The sequence below is a fragment of the Macrobrachium nipponense genome, chromosome 35 (genome assembly GCF_015104395.2).
Source record: "Macrobrachium nipponense isolate FS-2020 chromosome 35, ASM1510439v2, whole genome shotgun sequence".
NCBI classification, from domain to species: Eukaryota; Metazoa; Arthropoda; class Malacostraca; order Decapoda; family Palaemonidae; genus Macrobrachium; species Macrobrachium nipponense.
Genome location: NC_061096.1, coordinates 43,167,934 through 43,190,216, shown reverse-complemented (window position 1 = coordinate 43,190,216; position 22,283 = coordinate 43,167,934). Strand labels below are relative to the sequence as shown.

At 37.8% G+C, this 22,283-nt stretch overlaps 1 protein-coding gene across 4 annotated transcripts in view; it reads right to left on the bottom strand.

The window, feature by feature from the left end:
• LOC135208697 (zinc finger protein 236-like) overlaps nucleotides 1-21,766 on the bottom strand; it is a 56,853-nt gene extending 35,087 nt beyond the window's left edge. For 2 of the 4 annotated variants that reach the window (XM_064241153.1, XM_064241152.1), the window contains exon 1: nucleotides 21,572-21,759. Coding sequence is in view for 1 of the 4 variants with exons in the window: in XM_064241150.1 (XP_064097220.1) it covers nucleotides 21,572-21,611 (40 nt within the window). In the remaining 3 variants the exon portion in view is untranslated. Of the gene's footprint in view, nucleotides 1-4,850; nucleotides 4,875-21,571 lie in introns of those variants that run through there. The other 2 variants (XM_064241150.1, XM_064241155.1) reach the window with 2 other exon arrangements.
• Between the last annotated feature and the right edge of the window lie 517 nt (nucleotides 21,767-22,283).

The following is a 22,283-nucleotide window of genomic DNA, read 5'->3' as shown; positions in this document are numbered from 1 at the left end:
GATCTCCATTTAGGCCTACGCTTTCACCAAAGGCCTCTCTCTCTCTCTCTCTCTCTCTCTCTCTCTCTCTCTCTCTCTCTCTCTCTCTCTCTCTCTCTCTCTTCCATTAGAATCGCTACTGTGGAGGCCATGACAAACGAAAATGTTAAGTCTACAGTTAGCGGTTAAGATGTTTGCGTGGAGAGAGAGAGAGAGAGAACAACTATAGATTAAACCAATGAATTTCAGTGTACAGGTAGCAAGCATTAATTTTTAAAAATTGCACATTGGCCTCTTGGTTAAAAAAAAATCCAATTTGACACTGAAATATCTTTAAGAGATTCATAAAAGATTTTCGTTTACGAAAACCATCTTTTAATCTATACAGGTGTGACGGGTAAAGCAGAGTTACCCCTCCCCTCCAACACACCTGCCTCCATCCCCCCCCCCCCCCTCTGTCTGTCTCCCTCATATCAAAGACCAAGTAACAAGTGTCATTGTTGTTCTCTGCAAAAGAAAACTATTGTTCCGGCTTCGTCTGTCCGTCCACCCTCACATATTAAAACCTAATGAGGCTAGAGCGCTGCAAACCGGTATTTTGATCATCCGCCCTCTAATCATCACACATGCCAAATTGCAGCCCTCTAACCTCAGTAGTTTTTATCTTATTTAAAGTTAAAGCTAGCCATAATCGTACTTCTGGCAGCGCGATAGGTACCAACAACATAGGCCACTATCGGACCGTGGCTGAGTTTCATGGGCCACGGCTAGGAGTTTTAAGGGCTGTAGCAGAGGCCACCACCGAACAGAAACCTCGATTGCGCCAAAGAAACTTCAGCACATTTTTCACATGTTTAAATATTATCATTTGTATTAATAGTGAGGGCAAAAGACTAATTTTATTATTATTATTATTTTTGTTATTATTATTATTATTATTATTATTATTATTATTATATATCACTTCTTCCTAATGATCATCATATTCTTTGGAAGCTTGAATTTCAAGTCTATGGTCCCTAGGGGCTTGTTCCATATGAATAGGTCATACTGATGAATAATAATAATAATTAATAATAATAATATAATAATAATAATAATAACTAATACGATGGACATTCAACAAGTATATCATTATTATTATTATTATTATTATTATTATTATTATTATTATTATTATTATTATTGTCTAGACTGAGAGTTGACTAGACATCAATGGTATATAGTAGATTCACATCAACCATGCATTTGATGTCTAGGCCAGTCCCTTACGACGCTCCTGATTGGCTGTTGATAAGCCAATCACAGGGCTGGAAACTGTCAGTCTCTCGAGAGAGTTCACATGGGTAGGATCTATGTTCCACCTCTCCCGAAGGATACTTTTGAAAGTCGTATCCCTCAGGAGAGGTGGAACATAGATCCTACCCATGTGAACTCTCGAGAGAAACTGAGTTTTTTTCAGACCCTGGTGATTCGGTTCTTATCAACAAAAGCCAATCAGGGAGCGTCATAAGGGACTGGGCTAGACTCAAATGCACGGTTTTGATGTGAATCTACTATAGTAAGATTATGACAGTGGGGTACTTGAAAGGCATATATACATAATGCAAGGTCATGCCGAGAGAGAGAGAGAGAGAGAGAGAGAGAGAAAGAGAGGGGGGGGGGTGGGGGAATTTGTCATATCCCTTTCTGAGATCCTTAATTCTGGTTCTAGAACTACTGCTCTTCAGAAAATTTTCAGAGAGAGAGAGAGAGAGAGAGAGAGAGAGAGGGTTGGGTGGGGGGGGGGGAATTTGTCATATCCCTTTCTGAGATCCTTAATTCTGGTCTAGAACTACTGCTCTTCAGAAAATTTCAGAGAGAGAGAGAGAGAGAGAGAGAGAGAGAGAGAGAGAGAGAGAGAGAGAGAATGTTTCACAAGCGACAAAATCTGCCAAACTCCCTTCAGAGGAGGTCCTTAATAATGTCGATTAGAACTACTGCCTCTCAGAAATCTTGAGAGAGAGAGAGAGAGAGAGAGAGAGAGAGAGAGAGAGAGAGATAATATCACGCAAACAATCCCTCCCAAGGATTTTTGTCCATTAGCACCTCTTCCACCATCGGATATCGCTCATTCCACACGAAGAAAAAAGAACTACATTATATTCTAAAAAAAAAAAAAAAAAATTACACACAAACACACGTCTCCTTTCGCACTCGATGGAGGCGCCATTGTATACAACTGCGACAGGAAATGCCAGGACACGTCCCAAGAAACTTACCTTCTTCCCCCCCTCCCCCCTTTTCATCCTCTCCCCCCATTAAGAAAACACGCACAACAACAAGCTGCCGGGACAATCACGCACTTACCATTGAAGAGAGAGAGAGAGAGAGAGAGAGAGAGAGAGAGAGAGAGAGAGAGAGACTATAACGCCATACCATAAGCAGAGGTTTTCAACCTGGTGAGTGTATTCAATTTCATAATCTGACAGACCCACGCACTTTGCAGAGAGAGAGAGAGAGAATAACTATGACTATACCATGAGCCGGGTTTTCAACCTGGGGACTGTGTTCATGAACTGTCTTGGACTGAGTTCTGGAATGGCAGCAAAATACAGCCTGATTTTGATATTAATAATCTATACTTCGATAAATTTATTATAACCTGAAGTTTTCAACGATGTATATTGTTTCCTACATTATTAAATCTTAATTTATATCAATTATCAAGTCAAGGTACTAAGCCTACGCCACGTTTGTTGCCTGAGCCAATCTGGTGGCCATTACGGGTTTGAGGTTGCAAGCAAACACTACTTACCAACTTTTCTCAAGGATTTAATTATTTTTTATATTATTAATCCTTCTTCGGTCCTTTGGTCTACGGTTACTTAAATACAAAGTATAATAACTGAATACGAGGGTGTATTTCAAGTAGAACCGCCACTACATTTATTGAACGTTATTAGAGCTGAAAACTAAGAGAGAGAGAGAGAGAGAGAGAGAGAGAGAGAGAGAGAGAGAGAGAGAAACGCTGTTCGTTCTAATGAAAAACACAGCTAATTACGTAATTGTGCTACAGCCAAAACACAAGATTATAGAATCCATTCCAATGACACAATTCTCACTACACATATTTCAAAACCTTTGAGTAAATCAAAACACTTAAAATTTTTAAAAAATGCAAACAACACAAATAATACATAAAACCTAACAAAGTTAAGAAAATCTAATCCGAGATGTAATGTTTCCCATATTGGAAAAGTTACCAAGAGCTACTATGTATTCGCTATTTCACTTAAAAAATTACTGCAATCTCTGATTCTAAATTATTTTCTGAAGTTCTATTTGCTTAATATGAAAACCCAAAAACACCCCCTTCACAGAAGAGACTGTCAAGATTATCATCATCAGTCATAATATGCATATAAGCCTAAAGGCCACGACTTTCGCACAAAAATTCAGAAAGGCAACCCTTGTCCGCTGGAGAAAATCTACGGTCATTTACACCCACATTTCAAATGCCTCTCCGGATTCCTGTTTATTGGGCAAAACCGGAACTCGGAAAATACGTGCCTCTCTCTCTCTCTCTCTCTCTCTCTCTCTCTCTCTCTCTCTCTCTCTCTCTCTCTTGTTCAGGGGCTTGGGTGATGTACGTGGCTAGTTGTGCGTAACTCGTACCAAGATTTAATTATAGAGTTTCGTTCTCAAAGCGACGTCGACAACATACGAAATTATGCAGCGGGAACAAAAATGAAGAGGTAAATGACTTTAGTCAATAGAAAAAAAAAAGTTGAGCTTGCATAATACTGAAGCTTTACTGTCTAAGTATTAAGTCTATTATCAAACTAGCTTCGACAGACGTCATATTATATTGTGAATGAAAAGGAAATAAGACAGACGGTAACTTTAGTTTTAAATAAAAACCGGGGAATGGGGTGTGTGCAAAATGGTATAGCCAATCAAAAAGGATTTGTTTATGGCTCGTGGCGGTAGTTCTGTTTCCTAACTGTAATAGTCATGACATTGTGCCATCGACGGATGGTCTCTTTGTCAACAGATTTTTCGCATTCACGATTGATCACGGATCCCCTTCATGTGTCGAGAGGAACAAGATTCGTTGAACAGCCGTCGAACATCTCAGTTCCAGAGGTACTTTATTCCTCACACCGTTGGAGTATGGAGCAGCCTCTCTGAGGATGTCGAGTAATTTTTTTTTTTAACTTTTATTAGAAAAATATTACATGTCATTTACATAAGTAAGGTATTACAAAATATTACAAAAACGTACACCTACAATATTTACAAATTACTGGATTTTATCTTTTATTATTAACTAGACTTTAAAACTTTTTTTTCTTAACACTAGATATTAATTGTGATATTACTTACAAAATTAATACTGGCTATTCAAAAACAGTAATTAATGTACTCTATTGAGAAAATATGTCGAGTAATTGGAACTTCTTCACAAGTTCAAGCGAAGGTGCAATGCATTGCTATTCTAATAGTACTATTTTCCTTGCTTTTTAATACATTTTCATTTATTTGTTAATTTATTAAATTTTTTTAACAAGTGGGATCTCTCACCTCTTCCTAATGAACACCATATTCTTTGGAAGCTTGAATTTCAACTCAATGGCCACAGTGAGACTTGTTCCATATCTTTTGAATAATAATAATAATAATAATAATAATAATAATAATAATAATAATAATAATAATAATAATAATAATAAAAGGAATGTAGAATAAAAAAATATGACCGCCTAGAAGGTAAGTAAATATACTGCTTTGTTCGTACTAGGCCAAATTTTGGTAAACAATCCTGCCATCTCTACGTGCACAAATACATACTTTTAACGTATAAAAAACCTTTTTTTATTTATACATACATCAGACGGATATTACGTAAACCGACGAGCTGTCTGTCGGGTAAGTAAGGCCCTCGGGTTGTAGCCTTTCTCCTCTTACCAATTCGAATTTCGCTCCCAGACACGCCGCCCTTTTCAGCCCAAGGCCCACCCTCAGTCAATAGCGAGCGAGCGTGTATATATGCGCGGGTTGGGGGGGAGGGGGGGTGGATGACCCAACCATCCCATGTGGCAGCGTCGCAGGTTTGTGACACCTTGCACGAGATTCATCCCTCTTCCTCCTCCGCCCCCCGCCCCCATCTGGAGGTTTTTGGTGCTGGTGGCAGCCACCTGACTTGACCTCTTGTGCTTCGGTTGTCAGACATCATTCCTTCTTCCTTTGTGGATGTAATCGTAGATCTGTTATCAGTTTGATCTGTTACGAGACGTTTTCATGACTATAGTACGTTACTCTCGCGGTAACATGTTGTAAGGAATGACGCAAGCGTGGGTCTCTTCTCTCTCTCTCTCTCTCTCTCTCTCTCTCTCTCTCTCTCTCTGCCTTGTCCTGATCAGGGGTGTCATTGGCGATCTTGCCAAGTGAGGCGCCCACTTTTAGCAGTGCACTTGCCCTCAAAAGCCGTCGCCCCTTCCCACTCTCCCTCCACCCATCCACTATCCTATTGCCCCCTCCTTCCGCCCCCACATATTCCAACCGCCTGGCATCCCCCAGCTTACTTTCAATTTATGATTGATCATGCGATTACTCACAACAGCGTTAAAATACATTCTTGATGCCAACGCAAGCATTAAGCTTTTATCGGTCACTATTTAAAAGGACTCCCGGAGACATCAGTACAGGAGCGTAGATGTGGCAACGCCGAGCGCGGTGGCCACCTCAACACGCACACATACCATCACTCGCAGCACCCTCCTCCTCCCCTACCAACATGAACCGACACCTACACTCATAACAAATCACCCGAAGAGGCCGCCAAACTTCGAAAGAAAGACGAGGCCGTCGTATTTTGACGTTTCTCAAGGGCGGATTAAACTTTCGAGTGGGAGCAATGGTACTAGAAGATGCTTACGCAAATGAGCAGCACGTGCAAGATGGCGCGGTTGGCATGCCTGGCTGCACTTGTTCGTTGTGAATGCCCTCGGGGGGAGAGGAGCACCACCGTGGTGGTGGTGGACGACGACTCTCGTTTGTGTGTGTGTGTGTGTGTGTGAGAGAGAGCGAGAGAGAGAGGAGAGAGAGAGAGAGAGAGAGAGATGGCTTGAAGCAAGACGACCACAGCACCTAACACCTCCGGACATCGACCACGTGTTTTTACTCCTAGTCCCAGAGTCTAAAGAACTTTGACCGAAACCTTTCTTTCTCATGCTACCTCCTCTTCTTCAACCCAGCTCCTGCCTAGGAACCTCCAGGATGATATGACTGGCCACCGTTAACATTGGCTGACCTTGGAAACACACCCTGTAAATAAACGTTCGAGTAGTAACCTTTGCCTTATGATTGCACATCGATATTAGAAACGGAATAAGTGATACCCCGGAGAGAGAAAAGGCTTACCCGTGATGTGGCAAGAGCCTTCAGGCCTGGAGGCAGCAACTGGCTTGGGCTAGAGAGAGAGAGAGAGAGAATCGCCCCATGCTACCTATAAAGAGAAACAGCCCCACGACCACAAATATGCAATGTCGATGTCGGCACCACTCCCTTGTCCGATGTCAAAATCAACATTTTGGATAACTAATCTGTCATTTTTGTAGTCTTACTAATGACGAAATCTACAGCTTAAATTAAGAAAGCTCACTAAAAGAACCAAATAATTTGTTCACGAATATGTACTTTTGAAAAATTTCTCCAACAAAAAAAAAAAAAATAAATAAAAAAGCCTAAGAAAATTAATTTCAGGAAAAATACTTATATAACAAAACTTCAGGTCTAATAAAAATCATATTTTTGCAATCAAAATAAATATTAAACATATTTTCCTTATAAAACACGGTCGCTCCAAATATACGATAATTATGCCTATACACAAGTTTCTCCAATCGTATTCCATTCGCAAATATAGTATATATATATATATATATATATAATATAATATATATATATATATATATATATATATATATATATATATATATCAAAAGGAATGTAACAAAATCTAACAATCAAGACGAAAGTTAGCTGTTATTACCTCAATTTAAAAATGATGAGGAACCTCTCGCATAATGATGGACCTTTGATACGGATGATAATTATGTGCAGAGGTCACCGACCAATTTGACAAGTCCGAAACTGGGAGCAGATTCAGGATTCTCTGCCGCCTCGTCGCCCTGGGTTTAACGACGAATGAGCGACGACGACATTAGAGGGATGGGATGCAAGCTTTAGTTTCAATATCGAGCTTGAGAAGTATTTCTTGAAGCGTTCCATTTTAGGTTATTTGTGAATGACGTAAATCTCATATAGAAGCTGTTTGCTAGGCCTAGCGTACACTTCCTCAAGCATGATTATAAGCAGAAGGAAATTATAATCATGATGATTCCTGTCTTCTTATAATAATGCGCGATTAAAGCAGACATTATATATGCAGACAATAATTATAATAATAATTTCTGCCTAGTATAATTATGGGACGAAAATGATCATTATAATTTCCGTCTGCTTATAATCATGCATGAATAAGTCTGATTATAAGCTGACATGATATTATTATGCTTATTATCACACTTATATATACTTGTACGAACTTGACAATTCCATACTGCAATAGTTACGCGTAATTCAGTATTAGAATTTCAAAGAATAGCTGTTAAACTTAACTAAATGTCGACGTAGATCAAAATCTGAATCCAAGGCTGACATCATGAGATTAAGAAAAATGTCATAAAAATGTAATAAATCAAACTCGTGTCACTGAACCCGAGTACAAACATTGTCAAACTGACGTAAACACGTTCATTGTTTATAGCACAGTACTGTACATTAATTTATAGCTTAGTCATCACATCAAGTCATACAACTGCACAATGAAATAAGTCTGTCACTCTGACGAGATATAAAATGTAATTAATGCAAAGACACGACTTTTATTTAAGAGATCCTGTTTAATATTTATCTAAATATAGAATCAATGGATATTAATAGAAAGTTGTAAATTTGTTTTGTTCCTAAAAGTATGTTTCTCTACAGTAACACAACGCTGCATATCTCAAACTTCATGAGAACAATGAGTGATATATCCTGAGATATCTCATAACCTCATGTGAATCTACGCACCAACAGTAACAGTCATCGTGGGGGAGAAAGTGGGGGAGGGGGGCCGGAGTTGGACCCCCCCCCCAATGAGGGAGAGGAGAAACAAGCCAGCCACCTGCATACACACTCACTTACACACGCGCGCGCGCATTCATACGTACATAACCCACCTCCTTGTGTGTGTGATGACAACATATCGCATACCCTCCAGCATATATTAAAGCTATTTATATAAACTGTGCTGACCACGCGGAAAAAAAAAAAAAAAATATTTACAAGTTTGGCAAGTATATGCAGAGGTATGTGACATATTTTGTCCGAGCTGTGTTTACATTACATATATAAAAAAAGGTATGATAGTAATCTTTATGTAAGCTCTACCTGTCAGGTGTCTTACCAGGTGGACTGAAGCATCTGATAAAGAATGAAAACAGCGCATACCCTTGTGGCCCGCAGTTAAACAGTTTAAAAAAAAGTTTTATTGATACATGCATTAATATCACTTCCATTTATTACTTCATACCGAGTCACTAAATAAAACTATTATAAAATAATGACAAGTTGATCATTTGCTAGCGTCAACGCACAAGCTTAGGCCTAACGGAGCAGAATCACTAGACCTAATATGCAAAGTTGTTGCAACTACAAGCATTTGGCAGGTGGGATCAAGCAAAGTTGAACCATAAACAATATTTTTTAAAAAAAAATTATATGAAACTTTAAAATACTGGATTAGAATGGATTATGATGCTAAATATTAGAAATCCATCAGATAATCTCTGTATCATAAACCACAATGAGTATCCACGTTAAGACTTAATGCTACCGAAAGCAGCCAACTGCAAGTTGCAGTTTGACATGCTTAAGAGGAAAAATCACATTTATTCAATAAACGGAAAAACTCGCGTTAAAAATGAAATTCAATAAAATTGCAAGATTTTATAAATGCTAGTATTTGACAGATTTATGTTTACTAAAACTGGCGCAGAAACATCTAGTTATTGACTCCGTAAATACTAATACCTACTAGAGTAGATTCACATCACCCGAGCATCTAATGTCTAGGCCAGTCCCTTACGACGCTCCTGATTGGCTGGAAATTCTCACTCTCTCTATAGAGTTCAAATAGGCAGGATGTATGTCCCACCTCTCCTGAGGGATATTTCCATCCCAGTGATTGGCTTATCAACAGCCAATCAGGAGCGTCGTAAGGGACCGGCCTAGACATCAGATGCACGGGTGATGTGAATCTACTATAGTGATGTTCACGTTTTCTTATTAATCTATTTCCCGTAAAAGCAAAAACAAGGGATAATATATATATATATATATATATATATATATATATATATATATATATATATATAATAATTTTCTTAAAAATTGTCCTCTGTAACGTCTAACATACTCGTAACTATATGAGAAAAACACAGACTACAGACGCAATTATTCCCCCCCTCCCCACAATGCCACTCCTACGGGGGTGAGGTGGGGGACTTTGGTAGGGGAGGGGTGAGATAATGGTGGGGGGGAGACTGAGCTTATCTAGTTCCCCGGCCGTGTGTGATGCGTCACGTGCACCAGGACCACGCATCAATATTCGATGATGGAGGTTCACTGGCATAAGAAAAAAAAGAAAAAAAACAGGGCCAAGCTCGCATTGTCATTATTATATATATATATATAATATATATATATATATATATATATATATATATATAAAGATCAGAAATTCTCAGTAATTCTTTCTCAAGATTTAACGAGCTAGACCTATAGCTTGTCATTCTTTAACCGGCGAAGCAGATGACCACTGGGCGGTGCAACGCCAAATAATTATATAAAACGCATCAGATCAATTAACTGTGTCCCTCATATGCATGTCCTAAGCCCTTGGCGATCTGGTTCAAGCGGCAAGGAGTTCGTATGAGGCCGATAGACCATGAGAGGAAGAAATAGAAATAGAATGTTTACGGGTAGCTATGAGACCATTTAGGACAAGGCCGCTCTTGCACAGGAGCAAGAGACCGTGCTGATATATCACACCAACAGCAACTGAACAACGCTAAAGAATCTTGCAACGAAATAGGTTTTGTTTCGGATTTTTCAGCAACAGTAGTGATGGTAAAATGTAGGTCTACTTCAAAATTCCAAGCCCTTGTGGTCGAGCATTACATATCTCTCTCTCTCTCTCTCTCTCTCTCTCTCTCTCTCTCTCTCTCTCTCTCTCTCTCTCTCAACTGCAATTCACAACAATCGACAAACAACTACGCACGAAATTCGCAGATTCGAATATGTTTTGGGAATAAAAAACGAAACGGCCAAATCAAGAAAAAAAATATTTAACATACTGCCACCTTATCCTACTTAATCGACTCTGAATTAGAGACCTGAAACATGTTTATAAACATGTAGTGCATGATTAAGCTCTAGGACAAACACAACACAACACACACACAAAACACACTTTCTAACTTCAAAATACTGTACATGTGCTCTGTCAGCTGGCAGTCTATGCACCTCCTCTCTCTCTCTCTCTCTCTCCATATGATGAATTAGGCTGACATATTTTTAATTAAAATGTGGTTTTCTACTGTTAAATCAAGAATTCTGATTATAAAGGGTTACGACAAAATTTAATATAGTACACTTATTTCGCACTGCAATAAATGTAACAAAAATAAATAAAAAAAGAAGCTTATGTAATTTAAATGACAATATAGAATATATATATATATATATATATATATATATATATATATATATACATACCACTATTCCCTTCTTTATCCTAGTTTTACATTAGACTTATATTTCACAATCTACAGATAGCCACTATAGTCGTATTTTCATAAGCATCGTAGTACATATTATATACGAAAAATCTAGTAATTAAATATTATTTTAAAAATGATAAATAAATAAATAAATGTATAACTTATGTACCATCAACCATAAAACATCGTACTAAAACGAGTGCGATTGCATTACGATAAATCACGCTGCCATACGGAAGGTTCCAGATAACATTTTCTATAATGACGGAAAAAAATTAAGGTTGAAATGCAATTATTGCATGTGCACTCTGCATGCAGCACAATATCTTAATTCACGGTGGTCGCAGACGGTCTGCGAACCTACATCTCATTAACGGGGTCAGCAACCTACGTATGACGCAAGGGAAGGACTAATGCTAAAGAAACCCGCAATCATGGCACCTATATAGAGTCCTGTAGGGTGGTGGAGTAGATTCTTTCTACAGGTGAGGTGTGGTAGCAAGAAAATACTAATTTGATGCAATTAAATGTTTGAAGAGAAAAAAAAAATTAAGTTTAAAAACTAATTAAGTGAGGAAAGCGTAGTACATGGTACAGTAAGTTCCAAAACTGAAGCGACAATTTTCAGAGGATTTCGTTCGATATTCACTACCTGGCAACTACAACTCTTAGCTGAAAAATAAATTTTTTTTCTACAGTGAAAGCTCTATCAAGCAAAATAAAGCCAACATATGATGCACAAATATCAATCTATGATATTTATAACAATCATAAGAAAAAATACTGTAATAGTTTTATTTTAAAGTATAGTAATTACTTCAAACTATAGAAACGAAACAATTTGAAATTCTCGTTCAACCCAGGATTACCAACGTACCATGTATATTTCGAGGAATGTGAACAAACATTTAATATCGTAGTGTATTATCAATTATTTTAGCGAAGATGCATAAAACCATGCAAGTATCAATAGAATGTAAAAGGAAAATCTCCGCTACATTAAACATAATCAACCATGAATGCACCTAGATTCAATAGAGAAGTTGGGTGTGGTTGGTAGTTCTGATTTTATCTTCTAGGTCCGAGCATAAAATACCATCTTCGAAAAGGCTCTAACTGCTGCTGCTACCTTCAGGTGACTAGGCCTAGTTCCGGGCATAGCAAGGCTTACAATGCAGGGCCACTGTCTGTTATTTAGGGAAAAAGTAGAACCATTAGGACCAACACCAGGACCTGTCCTTGCACCTAGGAGACAGACTCGCTAAATAAAAAATAAGAAAGACGGTCGCAAGCAACCAGAACACCCTAAAATCACCACCTGGGTTAAGTAGGGAGACAATAGATCCCAACAACCTCGCCTCACCCTCTACCTCTACCTATACCCACAAACCTAACTCCACCTTTTTCACTTCAACCGTTTATCTCAAATCTTCAATCATCTTCCAACCATGATATTTAAGACTGAATGTGCGTAAGTGGGCGTATCATAAGGGAGTGATATCACCAAATTCATATTTCCACGGGCAACCAGTAATCAGCTCGATCCAGTCAAGCATTATTATATAACATAAATTTATGATTTTTTTGCCATATATATATATATATATATATATATATATATATATATATATATATATATATATAAGCACCCGAGCATGACCAAATAGCCTATGCTCGATTTTTAAAACAGGCCTCTGGTTATTCCTGACTAGATAAAAAGGTCCCGAGAGAGAGAGAGAGAGAGAGAGAGAGAGAGAGAGAGAGAGAGAGAGCATAACAGGAGATACTCGAATTAAAATAATGCTCGCCAAGCATATTCACACTCCGGATCGTATGGACAAAAATAGTCTCACTTATGCACTGAAAAAAAAAGGTGGAAACCTTCGAAAAATAATTGTTTGATGCGACCCTGAAACGCAATTCCACAAGCAAAGATTTTGCACAATTGAGGAATTAGATGAAATTATTAACTAACAAGCTGAAAATATATTTCCTTAATTCTTGAATAGGCCTAACCCATGTAGCCAATGCTAAAAGCGCATATAACTAAGATTTCTTGTTTTTTTTTTCTTTTCTTTTGTTTTACACCAACTTGTGTCTTATTTATATTTCATTTAATCAGATACTAAACTTTTTTGTGCTTTATCAAAAGAAATCATAATAACTTTCGATATAACGCTATAAAAGTAGAAAGTTAATTTGCAAATCATATTGGCCAATGCTTATGCACTCGGTTCCTGCTGCCACTCATTGGTGAACACTTGATATCACACATTGAGAGCCACAGATGTTTCTATGGGGAAATTTATTTTTTTTAATAACATTATGAGCAAATATTGATCATTCACTGGGGAAATACTTTCTGTGCTTCTACAGTTAATCACTGATACGTATTGTTAGATAAAGAGGATGACAATAATTGGAGTAAAATATACTAACTGGCAACCCCACGAGTTTCTAAAGAAATACGATCAATTCTGAAATTTGTCGCTTCACTTCTGGAACTTACTGTACTATGTGCGTGTTTGGAAAAATTCGGCTTCTAAATTTGCTGTTTAAAGCGGTATAGAACCTCACATATTCTCCAATAACGTCATTTAAATGAAAAATAAAGACAAAAGTCTCTGACGGTGATGAAACGTAGAATGAACTGAAAAATAGAAGTATACAGAAAAATCGAAATCAGTACGCCAGAGAATGAAAACAAATGAAATCACTATTTGCCAAACATAAGCCGATAGACATTAGACCTAACTACACCATCCTAAGTATACAGAGGAGCAATATTACCCCTTCAGCAGGTGAAAACTTATTCACCCTTATCTCTCTCACGTCTGATATAAATTCTTCCATTACAATATATCTTTCAATCATACGACGGTGGCCTGGATGACACCGTGACGATGCATTGGTGTCTGGCTGTGAGGATACTGTAATCTGGAATGACCTACAATTCTTACTAAAGTTTTCAATGTATACACATATGTCTCATCATGTGGGGATTATAACAATTCTGTATGCAAAAATACAATCGCTGGTGGATTTCCCTCAGACTGCAATAGAGAAGAAGAAGCTGGGCCTGGACCTCCCTATAAACAAATGAAGCATGACATACATCCTACTGTCTATACTCTGTTTTTTTTTCCATCTGTCCATCCGCCTGTGTTGTTTTCGCATGGTAACGCTGCGTCCCGGGCTTTAAAAAGTTACGCTATGTGTACGTTTTAGGTAAATAAAAGGATATCTGGGTGCACATTTGCAACTGAAAAGTGTTTTAATAATTTACTGAATGCGAATTACACCGTTAATATTCGAAATAGGATATTATTCAAAGCCCGGGACGCAGTGTTACCATGCGCAAACACCACAGGCGGTGGACAGATGGAAAAAAACAGAGTATAGGCACTACAAACGACAAAGAACGGTATATCAACAGTTACAATTCATAACTTAACTGTATATGTAAAAATTACGAAAAAGAACCCGGTAAAGATTGGCTAAATACAGTAGAAAAAATACAAATGACAATAACATTGTACACCCTAAAATGCGAGTGCAATGAACCAAGGTTTAATTTGTCTGTCATTTCCACCGTTAAGCAGTGTCCAATTTAAACATCGCAAAACAGACGCCACCAAATAACAAGTGCATGACGAATCGCAATCGGCCGAGTTTAGTCCTCAGAAGTGCATTGCATAATATCTTGGTTAACGGGCAGTGCACAATGAAACATAATGGGCTATAATATAGTACGATTACATACTACGTAGTACTATACCAGAGATTGTTTCATTTTCAGAGCATGTTCCGGAATTTCCACTCTTACATCATGGTACTGTGTTCCCCCCTGGTCAAAGCAAAGAATAAGAAAAGAAACAAGAATATGGATCAAAATAAAAATATTGTGGATTCAGAGTTGAGTTCACAACGAGCTGACATAGTCAAGAAACAAAAAGCACTGATTTAAGCATGACAAGAGTCATCTTCGTCCACTCACCTACTCTTGGTGATATCTATACAGTATCTACTCACTATCCAGACCGATAATACCAACAGATGATAACAGTAACAACAACAGCATACAAACATTATAGATTCGACATCACAGCCTAGTTGTGATAGGCATAATGTGTAACAGCTTCCTCGTGAATTTCCAGCATCTTTCATCCAGCATCAGGCCCTGATTTTGGGCAGTTAAACATATCTGGTAACTTCATAAAAAACATATAAGAAAATACATTTAAAAAACAGTAAATATACGCTCAGAATGAATGAGAGTACGCAGTTATTGAGCAAGTATTCAAGGACCTTGCACGTGTGGGACAATCACATTGTGGTTGGTGGTGTACCGTAGTGCACCGTACTAAGCAAGGTCTCCTGGGCGTTATAAGAAAAAAAAAAACTCGGTAAATATGTATAAAGTTTGAAGCAACGCTACATGTGGGACACTGCAACGGATCACACTCCTGTGTTAGTATCCCACTAAACATCTGGGAGCGTTTAGGACTATAAAAGTTGGGTTGTTGTAAAAACAGTTTCATGAGATGGGTACACTCGTGGTTTCATGGGTACTACAGAAGGACTGCTACTTATGATCACAATCCTTTATCTTAGTTGCTGTAACTTGTACTTATGATCACAATCCTGTTAGTTGGAGTAACTAGAAAACCCAAAGTTCCCTTACATTTCGAAATTAAAAGCACTGTCATAATTTAAACACGCAAAACTAAGCCAAGATGGAGATATTTACTTATGATGATACTAAATAATATAGGGTGCGGCAGTACTGCTTCGAATACCCTTAGACCCACGTCTTCAGTTTTTGTTTTTATTATACAACAAACTATTCTAAATGGAGAGATGAATTACATTATATCAGGGTTACAATAGAGATGGTTTGTTACGACCTACAATGCGACTACTGTTTAAATCTCTCTATATCTATCTACCTATCCATGTATGAGAGAGAGAGAGAGAGAGAAGAGAGAGAGGGCGGTTGACTATGAAAAAAAAAAAAAAGTTCCCAGGCGTGAAAATATGTACAGAACAAGTCTGTACACCCTTTCTTGTTTACAATGTTACAGCACTAACACAGTAACCTTGGAATAACTTCCGAAGACATTCTATAATTTACACACACACACACACACATTGTCTGTGCACAGGTTCTGCCTTTAATATAAAATTATCAATATTCTAATGGCTTCTTAAAAGAGAGAGAAGAGAGAGAGAGAGAGAGAGAGAGAGAGAGAGAGAGATCCTTTTAGTTCAAAGGCCTTAGAAATAAAATTATCGCATTTCAATGAATTCTTGAGTGAGAGAGAGATTATCACTTTTCCTTTTAATTACAAAATGAAAAATAACACAAGAAAAATCTGCTTTTGATATAAAATTATCAGAATTTTAACTACTTTTTAGAGAGAGAGAGAGATATTACAATTTGAGACCAGACCAACCAAGAAGTCAGCATCTGAAGGCTGTGGACACAATCTGACAATGGCCTGCTGGAGAGATGCTTAATAAGCTAAGGTTATGTGCGGTAGTGCCCGTGAACAACGGCTCAAGCGAAAAGAGAGAGAGAGAGAGAGAGAGAGAGAGAGAGCGAAACAAACAAGAGTGTGGCGTTGTGTGGGTACCGAATACTGTTTGTGTGTGCTAGGGCGAAGGAGGTGGGAAAGAACGGGGAGATTGTGGGGGTAGGGGGAGATTCCATGGAGGTGCGTGCACGTGAGAGAAGCTGGTTGTGGTGGGGGGGGGGGCATATCCCCTCCTACAGGTCTCTCTCTCTCTCTCATCCTTTAGTGAGAGTACTAGCCAAGGTTACCATGAGGACCATCACCCACGACCAACCGCCCCTCTCCCCTTCCCTCCTCCTAGGACCCCTTCACTATTTCCCCTTCAATCTCCAGAACCCCCTCTACCCGCCCTTCCCACGAAATACTGCCTTGGACAACAAAGACTACTCCTCCTCCTCCTCCTCCTCCCATACCTGATCTCAGCCTAAGACGGTTTTCTCCCACCTATCGTCTTTAATGATTTCCACGACAATAAGGGCTACTTACGAGGTAAGAGCCCGTGCTCATCAAAAACGGTTTTGGCATCTAAGGAAGAGTCAAGATCCCTAGACTCATAAACAACAGAGTCACATCCCTAGACCTTATTATTAAGCAATCGAAAATAAAAACAAAATGGTAACAAACTGCTAAAATAACGAAATCAGAAACACCACTTATTAAAATACCTCGCAGTTGTTTCGAAATGAAAGAAAAATAAAAACCACACACACACACACACACGTATGGATAAAAACAAGCGATATGAAAAACAATAAACGGGAAAAACAGGAAAAGACCAATTATCCCGCCAGAAGACTACGCCAAAAGTGTCTCGGAGAATTTCACCGAGATGGATTTGTTACGTCATTCTATCCACCTGCGTAAGAGAGGAAGGGGAATTACCTCGTCGAGGACGGACTCTGGTCACTAATGTGTAGCTGGTTATTGAGAGCACCGATATCAGATCTTACTAAGGAATTGGATTCGAAGTGCCAAAACGCTGCAATGACCTTAACTGAGAGAGAGAGAGAGAGAGAGAGAGAGAGAGAGAGAGAGAGAGAGAGAGATATCACAACGAGCCTCCATACAACACGATATATATATATATATATATATATATATATATATATATATATATATATATATATATATATATATATATATATGTGTGTGTGTGTGTGTGTGTTGTGTGTGTGTGTGTGTGTGCTTAAAAAAAATCACAGTAGATGCACGTGACTTCATAAATAAGCGAATACCACGGGAAATGATAGTCAGGATTCCTTACTATCATTTCCCGTTGGTTATTCGTTTAATATATATAATATATTATTATATATATATATAATATAATCGATATCTATATATATATATATATATATATATATATATTATATATATAATATATACATTGGCAGTACGTAACCTAATTTCTATATTCAATGCATAAAAGATTCAGTAACTTTGGAGATAAACCCCTCTTAACTGAAGTGTGATTTAAATGCTACAAAACTTACGCATCAAAACCAGAATAAACGAAAAATGTCAAAAACATTGAAACCATAATAAATCGAAGTCAAGGTTTAGGGAAGACAAAACTGATCAATGATCAAAGGTCTAATGGCGAGAAATGAAACTAATAAATCGAAGTCAAGGTTTAGGGAAGACAAAACTGATCAATGATCAAGGTCTAAGGCAGAAATGAACTCCTATAATTATAACGAACACAGCTCAAACGAGACACAGTTGCCATAATTCCGGTGGTTATTTGGAATCAACTACTGTAAAGGAGTTGGTCTTGAAACTATCAATGGGGATCATGAAATTATTTGAAAACAAAATTTGGCAGAATTTTAATTATATTATCTGCTTACTTGTTAGCAATAGTTATCACGCAGACTTTAAATTGCGTTTTCAATAAATTGGTGATTAATTTGATTCACTTACGCCCTTTAACGTTTGACTGAATTCATTATCATTCCCAAAGTTAATACATTTTTAAAATTACGTATCAACTTTTACCTAAATTATTTATTCAGCTTTTTATAGGTTCGTTGGTCTTTGTTTAAGGTACAAAATTAATAATGACAAGAATATCGTCTAATGCAAACAGGATCGAAAGCGACCTTAACATTATATCTCCTGATATAACCAGTTCCTAAAATGGAAAATATAAACTACCACTACCCCAATTCTTACTTTCTACTAATCAGGCAAAACATTTTTTAAGGCAGAATGCCAAACTTAATCTGACTCTCAATTTCAGCAGCGTGTTCGTTTAAAATAAATATAATGCTAAAGCATTATTTGTCGTAAACAGACAAACGTCAATTAAAATATATCCACGAGTTGCATAGCAAAGTTATGCAAGCATTACAATTTAAAATTACGCAAGGGAGCTGCTCATCAAAAGTGCAATAAAATGTAATACAATTTTCCCTTTTCATTTACTGATGAAGACAATTAAATAATTACTGAATAACCTTTGCCTTCCTGACAAAAAATGCACAAAGCAACGGTTTTATAATTTTAAAAAATTAATATTATTCGAAAGGTCAATCTAAGGTCAATTGTGTCTGATAGTCTTTATCAACTATATTCCAATAAGGATATTTTCGTTATCAATTATATTGTCAGTGGCTTTTAATAAAGGCTACTCGTTTTGCCTGGCATCTACATTCTGTTTCGGCACCTAGTTGTCAAATGTTTAGTCTTTTAAAATTCCCCTGCAGCAAAACTTAAAAGGTGTTCTGGCAGTGCACACAGGAATTTGGTTCGTCACAGATCGGATCTTCAATCTGCAGAATATTCCTCGACTTGATCATTTCCTTGTGTGTTCCACTCGAGTAGCAATGATGACAAGCGAACTATTGAAGGTGCTACTAGACAACAGCTATTAATTTCAATATTCCGAAACATGCAACAAAGAGAAGCGAGTTTAAAAACATCTCAGAAAAACCTGAACCACCAAACATTGGAGTCTTACTAGATCCTAGCTTACATTATAACAGGAACAATAATAGGCCTAGGCTCTTGAAAACTTATTTTCAGCGGAAAGTCAGAATGCAACAGAACAATACGTTGGCGGGTAGCAACTCATAAAACTTCTCTTGTCCTCACACGCCTCCTGCATACGGCAACCTTTGACCTTCTTCGGGATTCGGATTCGGAAGCGTCTCACCAACCTCAAAATATCCTCCGAATATTCAAGAAGAGAGAGGGAGAAATGGTACGCACGTTTACATAGGTCTAATTTTTTCCTCTTGTAGGTTCTCTATAAGCCGAGGATTTACTACAAAAATTTCCAAGAGCTAATGTGTAGTTATTTTAATCTAAAAGGAATGACGTATCTAAAGAAAGATAATTGTGAGAAAAAAAAATTACAATCTACTAACTATCACGCTCGTTGTTTCAACCCAAGATTTGTCGTTTTGAAAGACGCAAACGACCGTCCTGTTGTCGACCTATATTATGATTCTAAGTCGCTGTCCATCCCTTCAGCAGGTACTTGGGAGGCAGGTAAGCATACTACGGACAGGAGAGAGAGAGAGAGAGAGAGAGAGAGAGAGAGAGAGAGAGAGAGAGAGAGAGAGAGAGAGAGAGTCTTAGGATCATTAGGCCAACAGTCATCGTTAAGAACCCGAGATAGGCCTCACAACTATTTAAATGAGCCGTTCGAGATGGATGCTTTTGGTACTCGAGTCCTATAGGAGATGGCGCCAAAGAATTTTTTTTTAAATTTGTTCCATTAGCCCAATAGTGGATGAATCTCAAGTGCAAAAAGAAATTTTTAAAAAACTTCCACTCGTTTGTTAATCACAGTCCTACACAATGCTCATCGTATTGTCCCTGTTTTGACGAACTGGCGCATCCTATTTTTAAAGTTTTTTTTTTACGCTGAAAAATTTTTTTTATATATGTTATACATATATTCTACAACATCAAAATTCCAGCTGCCTGCGTCGTCATATTTTGAAACGAAATTTTTTCTGATGGCCAAATTTAAAGCTCAGAATATTGTCAAAATCTTTAAAGATTGTAATGTTAACAGCTGCCACATGTGAATTCACAACTAATAGCACTCTTGAACAACAGATAAAAGCCGCCAAGTCCTAATATTTCATCACAGATAACATTTATGCTCCGTTATTCACAAATGATAAATTTTACTTATGCATTTATCACCGGCATGACTATAATATCTATTTATTATGCTCTAGCACTTAAGGGTGATTCTGTTGACCATTTGGTAGAGGGACTATACAAAATTGCTTACCTCAAGACATTTACAATTTATAATCATGCTAAACATACCAAAAATATGCCCAGATTCAGGATAAAGCATATTTGCGCTGCAATACAAATGGATTCATTTTTAATCCTCATACACGAAGGGACGGGGTACATTATTACTAACGGTCAAGCCCAGGAAATGTTTCTGCCCTGACGAACCACCAATTTGGAAGTGGTCACACGGCGGGGCACGTCACAAATGTTGTACGGCGAGTGTTATTAAAATATATTCCTAAATAATATCGAGATGACTCAAGGTTCTAAAATGTTAGTTTTTAAATCGAAATTAATCGTCTTTGGCGTGATAGAGGTTTTGTGAAATGTCTAAATAACGCATTAACGTTGTATTTAAAACTGTCATAAATAACATTACGGAGAATGGAACAGTGGATTGAAAATTATATTTTAATTTAAAAAAATTAATGGTCTTTCGGGTAAAGGAGGGTTTGTGAACTATCTCAATAACGAATTACCACGGTTATTTAAAATATCCCTAGACATAAATAACATCAGGAAGGGAAGACTCGAGGAATAAAAATTTATTTTTTTTTAAATTAAATTAATCATCTTCCACGTAAATGAGGATTTGTGGAATAATTTCTAAATAATGAATTAATGTTGAAGTGGTTGCGTCTTACACCTGCCACCCTGATACACAACACCAACACGTACCCACACACACACCCAAGTGAGTCAGACAAGAAAGAGAGAGAGAGAGGAGTACAGCAAAAGGTTGTTGGTTGGTCCTCCGCACGCACTCTTACTCTTCTTTCTCTTCCTCTCCTTCTTCTTCGTTTACCTGACACAGACGCTTAGGCCGATTCACACACACCACACCAGACACTTTCTTTTCTTCTCCCAAGTAAAACTTACTCTTCAGATGGACGGGAAACTTCTGCTTTCTACGAGACATTCCGTCAGGAGGGGGGAGCCGAAATAAATGTTATGGCACACACCACACGCGCATATCACCACTCGCTCATAAGGACTCGCGCCGACAAGTGTATCGGGGTGGCGGCGCTGCACTTGTCCTTCCAACGCACATCCACTCCTCAGTCCTCACCACTACGGCAGCCACCTCGTGCCACTGTTGCCACGTCTCCTCTCTCCGCTGTTTAGGTCGACCCTGCGAAAACAAATAACAAATTACGCTTTTAGAGTTCCCTTTCTTCTTACACCATTAAAGAATAATACACTTTCACTCACCAATGCATACGTATCGTCTAAAATTGGAGATAATTATTACGAAGATCTTTAAAACCTTATAAGCACACGTTTGCACGTGCTTTCGAAGGATCAGAGGTTCCAACAACGCATTTAATGCGCGTATGATTCTATAAGCTAGTGATAACGAAACAATTATACGCTGATTTAGCAGTTGTATATTTGTATTTGTTGTATAAACGCTGGGGTTAACTAAATGGCGCTTTGTAAAATACGCAAACCTATTTGAAATCGCACGCGCATTGTGGCTTCATTTAAACGGTGAGTTGCCATTTTCAGTTATCGTAGAAATACCACACATTTTGTGAAGAACAAAGTAAACATTAACGTATTGAGAGAGAGAGAGGGAATGTTGCTTAAA